We start from the raw sequence: 10,745 nt of genomic DNA, 5'->3' as shown, positions 1-10,745 counted from the left end.
TCCTGTAAGTGTTTTTATTTCAGATGGAGGCTGAGGCAGGAAGCTCATACAGAGCCAATGACTTCCTGCCAAGCCATGCGTCTCCAGAATGGACTGCGCAGTCAGAGTCTGGAGGTCAGCAGGTTCAAAGCACGGGGTAAACAACACATTTCACCTGTTTCTATGGGCCACACACTCACATGCAGCTGTCACACAGGGACATTGTGTTTCTATACCATGCTCTTATCTTATTTCACATGCACATTTTGAGATATAGGTATAATTTCCATAGACGAGAGTACATTTTGTTATCTTTATGTTACTTATTACAGGTTGAAATAAGACATAGAGGCTTATAGGGTCACTTCATTTCACTCACACACACACACACACACACACACACACACACACACACACAAACACACAGATAATTTTAATTCAAATTTTTTTAGGTTTCTGACTTTTTCTGTCCATGGTGAGTGCGATTATATGATTTTGTGATCATTTTTTATTTGCAGATATTTAAGACTGATCTATACAGAAGACTTGTCAGATGTTTGTACTTTTTTTCAGACCTCACAGGCACAATTTGCATATAAATGTGGGTTTTTTTTTCTTGTTGGACTCTTTACTGATTTCTTCTTAAAAGTTCCTCAAATATCCATATGAACTGGATTCAGCAATACCAATAGTGGCTTTGTCTGAAGTATTGGCTATGGTGGTGTTGGCATGCTGCGTGCCTTAAATCAATGCTGTTAAACACAATATCTTCATACAACGGTATCCCACGAATTACTCTATGTCCTTACTGCAAAATTACTGTGGTCAGGTTTCATCTTTACGTGGGATATGTATGAACTGTGGTGCATTACTTTTTGTTGGAAAACTTTTGAGCAATGCATAGGCACAGCCTGCGCAAAACCGGTGTCTTAAATTGCTGTAAGAGTGAGCAACACTCACGTGCAAGTTTATAGCATGTTCAATGGACACGTGCTCTTTAAGCGTGTTTATGCACAACACTGGTTGTAACAAGCCAAACCCACAGACAGAGAAAATGGCTTTACCACCAAAGCAGACGCACAATAGAAGATCTGGATGAAAATGAATGGAAGTGGGCCAACATTTATGCTACATTTTGGCAGGTGGGCGGCGGAGGTCAGGTGATGGGGAATGGCAGGAGCTTTGGAGTTACTGCACAGCAGGTGGCAGACTCTGGGATGACAAGGGAGCAAGTACATGGCAAGGGGAGAAAAGAGACAAAGAAAATGTGAAAATAGGAACCAGCTGACACTTTGACGGCCTTGTTTGCAAATGGAGGGAAAAGTGAGCAGGTTTCAGGCTACTCCTCTCATTCTACATACTGTTTATCAGTTTAATTAGTCACCCTGGGTCTCACTCTTTGAAACACAGAGCACTATATTTATAAAAAATACAGCATCCCACATGTAGTTATGATGCAGTTGCTTTAGTATTCTTTGCGGGCATCATGTTTCTAACTCTCCAGTGCAGACACAAAATAAACACACACACACAAGCGGCCACGGAGGGCACACCTCTAGCTGCTGTGTATTAATTAGCAGTATGACACTGTCAGTGGGGCTCTGCTCTGCTGCCAGGCAGAAACCAGTCTTACATAAGAACCCACCACCATGCCACCAGGAGGGACACAATGTTCCTCACCCCTCTCTGTTCTGACTGCCTGTCTGAAAAACAGCATTTTTTCTTCCCCTTTTTTCTTTAACGAAATCTGTATGGGCACATTTCTGCTCCAGAGACAAACCGCAGGAGCAGGACATGAAACCAGAAGTCTTTGTTGCATGATGCTTTTGTTGCTGCTGGTTGTCTTTCTTAACATGAAGGACAGCTTGCTAAATAAAGTGTGTCAGGGAAGTGAATTGTTCAAGCCTGTGCAACAACAGTTAAAGCCTCCTAAAATACAGTTTACAGGATGCTCCTTTGAAGTAATTGTGTGTGTGTGTGTCTATCTGGTCTATTCCTGGATGCCCTCAATTATTCCCAAATTTAGAATCACATTCACAATCACATGCTTGCACACGCACGCAGACAAGCAAGAAAGAATTCATCATGGCTGCGATAGCGGTGCCATGCAATCTGCGTCATCATCATGCGATTTGGAGGCTTGATTGTTTCGAACTTGTGACATTTCTTGTGCCTAGAAGTCTTTGAAGATCAGGAAATTTCCAAATTCCAGTGAAATCAGGTGGCAAGCATCGCTTTTCAAAGGGGAACGCATAAAGACGGTCAAATTTTATTACATACTGATCAGTTTTTCTGCATACTTTTATCATGTGAGCAACAATCAAATTCTTTCACGCTGAATTGGTTAGATAAACAGGTCATCTGCAGTCATGAAACTGGAAGAGTAGCTGCACTGGGAATTAAACCCGTAACCAAGGCCTAGAAATAACCATGTGAAATTGAACTTTACACGGCAATTCCCCCTATGTACGCTATGGACCCGATGCACCCGCTGTACAGTATATTAGAACAGCATGTGTGGTATGCAGTGTAGATTAGGGTCTTAAAGAGCGAATAGTTGCTCCTTTGGCAATCTCATCCACCCTGTGCTCCACTGGGCCTCCCTGCCAGCTTGCTGCCGTGCTGTGCTGCGGCTCTTGAGGGGATTGAGAGTCGCTGGCCCCATTATTTCTCCCTGAATCAGCCTAAGGAGGGTTTCAGCAGAGCTCATTGAACTTCGCCGCGCAGCAGCAGGGCGGAGCTGTGACCCACTTACAGTACTGTAGCCAGCTCTGGTTCTCCACAGAAGAGACGACAGAAGCACACAGCACTGGTGATCCCACATGAAAACATAACATACTGACATATATTTTAGAAATATTATCCTAAATCAAACACTTATCAGAGATAAAGACGTAACCAACATCAGGGGATCATGTACAGTATCTCAAATTGTACACTTCTGCACTTATACTTTCTATTTGAAGTGAATTAAATTTGTTCCCCACTGATAAGGCAACTTGCATTGCACTATGAGTACGCCGATGGTGCACTTAGAAACGGTTGGAAACACTCACACTCAATGGTCACCATGATGCTGAAGGGGAGGGGGCAGAATCATAAGCACATTTCAAATATGTGAAGTTGGCGAGACACACACCATGACGATGAACATCGAAGCATTGTGCAAAGGCAGGTAAGGTTGCAAATGTTAGGCCTGTAAGATAATACCTGCAAGTCATTGGGATTGGCTGATATTGACTAATAAAATATCAGTATTGGCCAAAATGCTGCTTTCTGCCAATATGACAAACCAATATTTTTATTGATTTATTCATTTAAATGCTGCTAATATACAATATGCTACTGTATGTTTTCTGATGATGTTGTAGTGAGCATGTTGGACATGAAGACAGCTCATCACCTCGGGAGCCAATGAAATGAATGCACGTTCAAATGAACAACTGACTCATCACTGCTGACTGTACAGAATAAATATTTGTTCATCTAGTGTAAAAGCTTTAAGCTTCGATTTGTATGTGTGAGCACGTGACATCCTGGAAAGTTGTAAAGACACAATAGGACTTCCGGGTGAACATGGCGTGCTAGAAGACGTGTTTTCGCTGAGCTGCCGCACTTGCTACACTGTAATAAGTGCTACTGCCTGTACTACCTCCAGGCGACCACACTATATGGTATTTTACATCCTAATCTGAGACTTTTTCTGCCTGTGAACGGAGAACGATGTCACTGAGGCACTGATTTTGAAAGTGTCTGAGCGTTTTAGCGCAGCAATGGAGGAAAAGCTGTCGAAATTCTCGGAGACTTTGGATAAAGTTTCCACCACGCTGGAACACCACTCGACACGCGTTACAGCCACGGAGCAGAGAGTGTCCGACGTGGAAGATGAAGTCTCGGTGATGGCGAAGAGGCTAACTGAAGCAGAAAAGAAAATCAGTCTGTTGACCAGTTGCGTAGACAATTTGGAGACATGGCTGCCCTCGCTCCTCGGCCTGGATAAAAGACCTAGCGCCATAGCGTACATCAAGATGGATCGTGCACACCGGAGCCTCGGCCCGCAAGGTCCGCGTCCTCGCCCAGTGATAATCAAGCTCCACAACTCCACCGACAAACAGCGGATCACGGCAGCGGTAAAAGCATCACCAGAGCTGGAGCATGACGGGGAACGCATTTTTATTCACCAGGATTTATCTTCAGCCGTGCGTGAAAAGAGACGAGGTTTCAACGATACATGCCGTGCTCTCATCGGGAAAGGCATACGCTTTAATATGCGCTTTCCTGCCACGCTCACCTTGACCCACAATGGCACCGTGCACAAGTTTTCCTCCCCAAAAGATGCCCAAGCCTTTGTTGACTCCCTGGGATGAGAAAACGAAGGCAGAGGACCCACCAGGACGCAACGGCTATGTAAGTGCAACATGTTTGAAGCCGCTTTGAAGTTAAAGGACAAATTAGAGGACAAAAGAAAAGTGACAAGTAGCACAACATTTGAACTAACATTTGTTTCAATACTATGACAGCCAGAATATGTTTTTGTTGGGGGGAATATTGTGTTTTTTTTTCCTGCAGAGCGGAGACTGCTTCTGGCTACACCTGGTTTTTCTTCTTTATACCACCCATTTGGTGGCTCTTTTTGTTTTGAACATTTTTAAATTGATATTTGTTATATCTTCTTGTTTTTGTATGTTGGATACGTGTGGAAATGTTCTCTGGCCATCAGGGTTTGATGGTAGTGTTTATTCCAGCACAGCTAGCTCATATCAAAGGCTGATTGTCATGTCCATTTTTATTTTTCATTATTTCTTACTTCACTATGGTGCACTCTGCTTTATCATGTCAATGATTGCATTATGAGTAACAAAAATAAATAAAAATACTGACCCTCAATGTTAAGGGACTCAATCACGTTATAAAAAGGCGCAAGGTACTTTCCATGCTTAAAAAAGACAAAGTACAGATTGCTTTATTACAGGAAACTCACCTAACTGATCTTGAGCATACAAAATTAAAGCGTGACTGGGTGGGGCAAATTTACTATTCCTCTCTTAACTCTAAAAGTAGGGGTGTAGCAATGCTTATTCATAAAAACCTACCTTTTGTTTTGGAAAGGATTGTAAAAGATGAAGAGGGACGATTTGTGGTAATTACTGGGATTTTATATGGAGAAAAACTTCAAATTGGCAGTGTATACGCCCCAAATACCTATGAGGCCACATTTTATTCAAAATTTCTGGCCGAGGTTTCGTCTATTTGTCCCACCCATGCTATAATTGGGGGTGATTTTAATTGTGGTCTTGAACTTATTACGGATTACAACCCTCCCAAAACTCAAGCACCTTCTAAAATGGCAAAAGCTACTAGCGGTTTGTGCAATGACCTTGGTCTTTTTGATGCCTGGAAGATCTGTAACCCTCTCTCCAGGGACTTTAGTTTCTATTCCCGTCCTCACCACTCTTTTTCCAGAATAGATTTTTTGTTTGTTTCTAGATCAATTCTTGATAGAACCCAGTTATGCTCCATCAACCCATGCATCTTCTCAGATCACTCATCAGTCATTATGGAATTATTACCGCCATATTATGATCCTTTATCAAGGCGTTGGCGCCTAAACCCAACTTTGATGAGTGACTCTGTATTTGTTAAATATCTAGAAGACCAATGGGAACTGTTTATGTCTACAAATGATACACCAGGCGTCAGTGCTTCTACTCTGTGGGAGACGGGCAAAGCTTTTTTAAGAGGCTCCATTATCTCATTTGCTGCTGCAAAGAAGAAGAACTCTCTTACTAAACAATTAGAACTTGAACAGCAAATTGTCAATTTGGAGACAGACTTTAAACAGTCCTCCTCACCTTTGGTACTTGAACAATTAGATGCAGCCAGATCCGCTCTAGACCAATTACTCACTCAAAAAATAGAAATGGCAATATTTTACACAAAACATAGATTATTTGAATCTGGAAATAAACCTGGACGTCTCCTTGCCCGACTTGCACAGGGGAAAAGCGGATCTTATGCAATATCCTCTCTCAAAGACAAAAAAGGTAATTTACATTTCGAATCTAAAATGATCTGTAAAATAATGAAAGAGTTCTATCAGGAGCTCTACTCTTCAGAATGCGGTGACAAAGCAAATCCTGGTGAATCTTTTTTTAATCAAATTCATCTCCCAGGGTTATCAGAACAACAAAGTTTGGATTTGGGTAAACCAATAACAACTCAAGAGGTCCTGGAGGCCATACAATCCTTAAAAAGTGGAAAGGCCCCGGGCCCAGATGGCTTTGGGCCTGATTTTTATAAAAAAATGGCCAAAAAAATTGTTGGCCCGTTGCTAAATGTATATAAAGAATCATATATACGTGGAGCACTTCCTCCAACTTTTAATATGGCTCATATCTCTCTAATTCTAAAAAAGGATAAACCCCCAGATTTGTGCACATCTTACAGACCGATTAGTTTACTCGGAGTAGATTGTAAAATTTTGTCTAAAATTCTGGCTAGGAGACTGGAGGAGGTGTTGCCAATTCTGGTAAAATCTGACCAGACGGGCTTCGTTAAGAACAGGTACTCCAACTCCAATATGAGACGGCTTTGGAACCACTGGCGGAGGCTATAAGAACACATCCTGAAATTTCAGGAATTAAACTGGGGAACACTGAATATAGAATATCTCTCTATGCTGACGATGTAATATTGTTTGTTACAAAACCAGGAACCTCCATACCAACTTTACTTTCTATTATTAACCAATTCGGTCAGATTTCTGGTTATAAAATTAATTATGATAAATCTGAAGCCCTTCTGCTAGGCAATCAAAGGGAAAGCTGGGACCCCCCAGCCAATTTTCCTTTCAGGTGGTCATTTGGAGGTTTTACATATTTAGGCAAGTATCGGCAACTACTTCAGACTTGTACAAATTAAACTTTAAGAATATTTTATATTCGATAAAAAGTGATCTGAATAGGTGGTTTGACCTCCCGCTGTCATTAATAGGCAGGATAAGTTTGATAAAAATGAACATCCTTCCTAGGATACTCTATCCTATGCAAATGTTGCCTCTAAAAATAAACAAAACCACTTTTTATGAGATCGAGAAATGTTTGTCAAAATTTATATGGCATGGAAAGAAACCTAGGCTTAAGATGAAGGTTCTGCAGCTTCCGTATGACAGTGGGGGTCAGGCACTACCCAATTTACAATTTTACTACTGGGCCTGCCACATACGTATTATATCAGGGTGGTTGCACTCAATCCTACATCAACCTGACCCACATGTGGATAACTGGTGCTGTGAGTCCTTCTCATTACTGAGTCTCTTATCTTTGGATTTAAGTAAGCTCCCAGTGGAGGTAAAAAACAATGACATTTTGTTTGTAACATTTAGAGTTTGAATTCCGCAATTTTTTTTGGTTTTGTCCAGATGAGACACTATGTTCGGTCTTCTCTCTCTTTTCCAGGAGACCTACCAATCCTTAACCCAATAGAAATTTTTCTTCTCAAATTTAACGAGAATACCATTCCTCAAAAGAAATTTATTTCTCTTTGTTACACAACACTAATGGAATTGAATTCTCAAACGGCCCACAGTGCTAGGTCTCTTTGGGAGGCAGATATGGGGACTGAGCTTAGTGATGAAATTTGGTCAAATGCATTTGTGTCTGCAAAAAAAATCTTTACTTGTAATAGACTTAGAGAGAACCAATATCGTATTTTACACAGACTCCAACGTACTCCTCATTTTCTGCATAAAATTTCACCCCAAATCTCACCTTTCTGTATAAAATGTAAAAACAGTGTAGGCACGTATTACCACTGTGTCTGGCAATGCCCACTTATACAAAGATTTTGGAGAAATGTTGCTACAGAGCTTCACTCTATTTTTCATCAACCAATTCCTGTTGACTCCATGTTGTTTCTGTTTGGCCACTCTGTGAGGCCAATTGTGTTACCTGGTCAGATGATGGTATTGTGTAAACTTCTCCATGTGGCAAGAAGGTGCATACTACTTCAATGGATTCAAGTACATCCTCCATCCGTCACACAGTGGTACAGAGAGATTTTAAAATTTTTTCCAATGGAACGTGTCAGTGCCCTTGCTAAGGGTAACTCTAACGTTTTCTACAAAACATGGCATCCCTTACTGGACTACCTGCCTCGGAACATTGCTGAGATACTTTGTAAAGGAGGTTCGCATTTTCTATTCAAAGAGTATACTGTGTAGAAACCTAATGCCACATTCACTTGAGCTAGAAATGCATTGACCCTGACTGCCTATAGTAAGGTGTATGCGCTGTGCGGTGCTGTGCTGTGCTGGATTGTGTTGCTTGTGTTGTTGTTGTTGTTTTTTTTTTTGTTTTTTTTTGTTTGCTTGTTTGTCTGTTTGATGAAAAGACAATAAATTACATTAAAAAAAAAAAAAAAGACACAATAAATAGAAGCAGCCATTGTCATCTATACCACAGCTAAATAACTTACTACCACACAGCATTCAACCAGGATCAGCAATATACTCACAATTACAATGTTAAGCAAGTATAATATTTACCATGTTTAGCTTAGTTTAGTGTGCAAGCATTCTCACACTTGCTAATTAGCACTAAAATTTGGTAACTTTGCATTATTTACTCATCTGGTTTGTTTGTCTCTCAAAAAGCAGTTCGAGAAGTGCAGGAAGTGAGAAGTTGTACGGTCAGCGACTATCTCGATCAGTTAACAGCCTGCACTCTCTTTGTGTCTTTCTCCCGGAGCAACAGCAGCACTCTGAGTTACATGGAGGTCAACAGGTCAATCAGCCTCAATGCATTCTCTCTGAACCTTTTTTGGCTTTTATCAGCCATCACTTCAACATGCTTGTTCAGATAGAAATCTGCCTTAAGGCAAAAACCTGGATGCTTGGCATCATATCTGATGTTTGGACATTTTCCATTTTGATCTGTCATTTTTGAATTCTCATTGCCAGTAAAGGTTTCTGGGTTTGAGATGTCTGCTTGAGAGCCTTACGAATGATGTGTGGTAACGCTGTCTTGGGCTTGTGCCTGCTCTGTGTGACTCCTGCTAATTCAGTGCATAATGATCACTGACGCTTCATTAGCAGTAATCAGTACTCATCTTTCAACCTATCATGCTCAAACTCTTTGTACTGTCTCTTGAAATACGAATATGTGAAAAAGATTTCAAAGGAAACGTTAGGCAAATAAATCAAAAGAGAACAAAAACACTGCATATTTTTGTCAGTGAGGGAGCCTGTAAATGCATGTGAGTTTGTGTGTGTGCGTCAATGGAAACTCTCTGCAGCACTGTATCTTTTGGTCCATGGTGCTCAGACTCCACGTGTTTGGACAGCATGTGGAGCCCAGGTCCCGCCCACTGCTCACAAACACTCCTGCTGCTGTTTACCACGCTGGCAGTGGAGTGGAAGACTCCAGCCTGCCGATCCACATGCCATCTTATCAGCCGACACTCTCTCACAGCTCGTAAACATGTTTTGCAAAAGGAAATTCTCGGGGAAAACACTGTTGTAAAAGAGCCAAACATAAGTCAACTAATATTTGTTTCCCTGATGAGCTGGTGTGATAACCAGTGGGCTGAAAATAAGTGATGCAGGCAGTATTATATGTCAGTTTACTGTTTTAGAGTTAGCAAAACAGATCACTGTCTGTGTGACAGGATCTCTCTCCCCCATGCTCCCCTGCTTCTGTTCTTAGCAAAATATGACATGTACTCAATTACGTCATGCTTGAAAGCTTTTTAAGGATGGAATTTGGTTTCTCCTCTCATTGGTTGATTTAAACCTGAGGTGGCAGAGCCAAAGATTTTAAAAAAGGTGTTTCTAAATTTAAAAAAATTGATTTTAAAAAAGGTGTTGCGTTAGAAGTCAGAGGTCAGAGCTTGGTGTGGTGCCTGGGGCATTGTGGGGGCTTTTGGGGTGGTGTTTTGTGTGCTGGGTGGCTGGTTTCTGTTACTCTCCCTGTGTTGCAGGGGTTGGGCGTGGCCTCCTGGCACTGGAGCTCTCCACACACTTCCTCAGCTGTGCCTGATTACCAATCACCTCTCCCTGCAGTATATGTCTCCTGCTGCACTCTTCTCAGGTGCCAGATTGTTTTCCACCATACCAGTGGTATGCTTGCTCCTAGTGACTTTTTGGATTTTTTGTGCTCACACATGTTGTCTCTGTGCTTCCTCCAGTGTTACTCCTTGCTGTGCTCCAGCTCCTCGCCTTCAGACTCAGTCACCTCCAGCTTCCTCCCTCACGGACTCTCTGCGCACTCAGCCACCCCCAGCCACATGCTCTCCCTCACCACAGACAAACCTCAGCCACTCTGAGCCATGTGCTCCCCGGCTTCCCATCCCTCATTCCCTTCATTATTATCATTAAAGCTTTGTTTATTGTTCACCTAACATCTGTGTGCTTGCTCCTGGGTCCTTCCCCTCACTCTGGTTCTGCAGAGCACCACAGGAATTTTGTTTCTCATCTCATTGGTTGATTTAAACCTGAGGAGGCAGAGCCAAAGATTTTAAAAAAGGTGCTGCGTTAGAAGTCAGAGGTCGGAGCTTGAAATGACATTGCACCGGAGTCGACCATGTTCCAGTACGTAAGTCGGAAAACAAAGATGGCTAACGACACCTCATATCTGCTTTTGTGCACACTATAGCAGCACATCCACAGATAAAAGTTAGACAGCGTTGTGTTTATGACTGGTTTAATGAGACACAAATAAGACAGAAATGCTAGTAAATTGTAAATTACTACAACTTTCATGACTGTT

General features: G+C 41.8%; 1 protein-coding gene across 1 annotated transcript; it reads left to right on the top strand.

Moving 5' to 3' along the window:
• Positions 1-3,491: 3,491 nt before the first annotated feature.
• LOC148185524 (uncharacterized) lies at positions 3,492-10,371 on the top strand. The gene is made up of 3 exons (XM_088074740.1): positions 3,492-4,386; positions 9,958-10,067; positions 10,165-10,371. The coding sequence occupies exons 1-3, from the start codon at positions 4,282-4,284 to the stop codon at positions 10,352-10,354; spliced, it is 405 nt and encodes a 134-aa protein (XP_087930866.1). The 5' UTR covers positions 3,492-4,281; the 3' UTR covers positions 10,355-10,371.
• Positions 10,372-10,745: the final 374 nt, after the last annotated feature.

This window comes from Plectropomus leopardus, chromosome 24 (assembly GCF_026936395.1).
Source record: "Plectropomus leopardus strain MGB_pleo_1.0 chromosome 24, ASM2693639v1, whole genome shotgun sequence".
In the NCBI taxonomy this organism is placed as follows: Eukaryota; Metazoa; Chordata; class Actinopteri; order Perciformes; family Serranidae; genus Plectropomus; species Plectropomus leopardus.
The sequence above is the reverse complement of the archived record's forward strand: the minus strand, read 5'-3'. Positions and strand labels throughout refer to the sequence as shown.

Bases quoted from the DNA above. Each gene is read 5' to 3' on its own strand.
- LOC148185524 (XM_088074740.1), top strand. From the start codon at position 4,282: ATGGCACCGTGCACAAGTTTTCCTCCCCAAAAGATGCCCAAGCCTTTG. The intron at 4,387-9,957 runs GTAAGTGCAACA...CCTGTGTTGCAG, and splicing joins CACCAGGACGCAACGGCTAT to GGGTTGGGCGTGGCCTCCTG. The intron at 10,068-10,164 runs GTGCCAGATTGT...TGCTTCCTCCAG, and splicing joins TCCTGCTGCACTCTTCTCAG to TGTTACTCCTTGCTGTGCTC.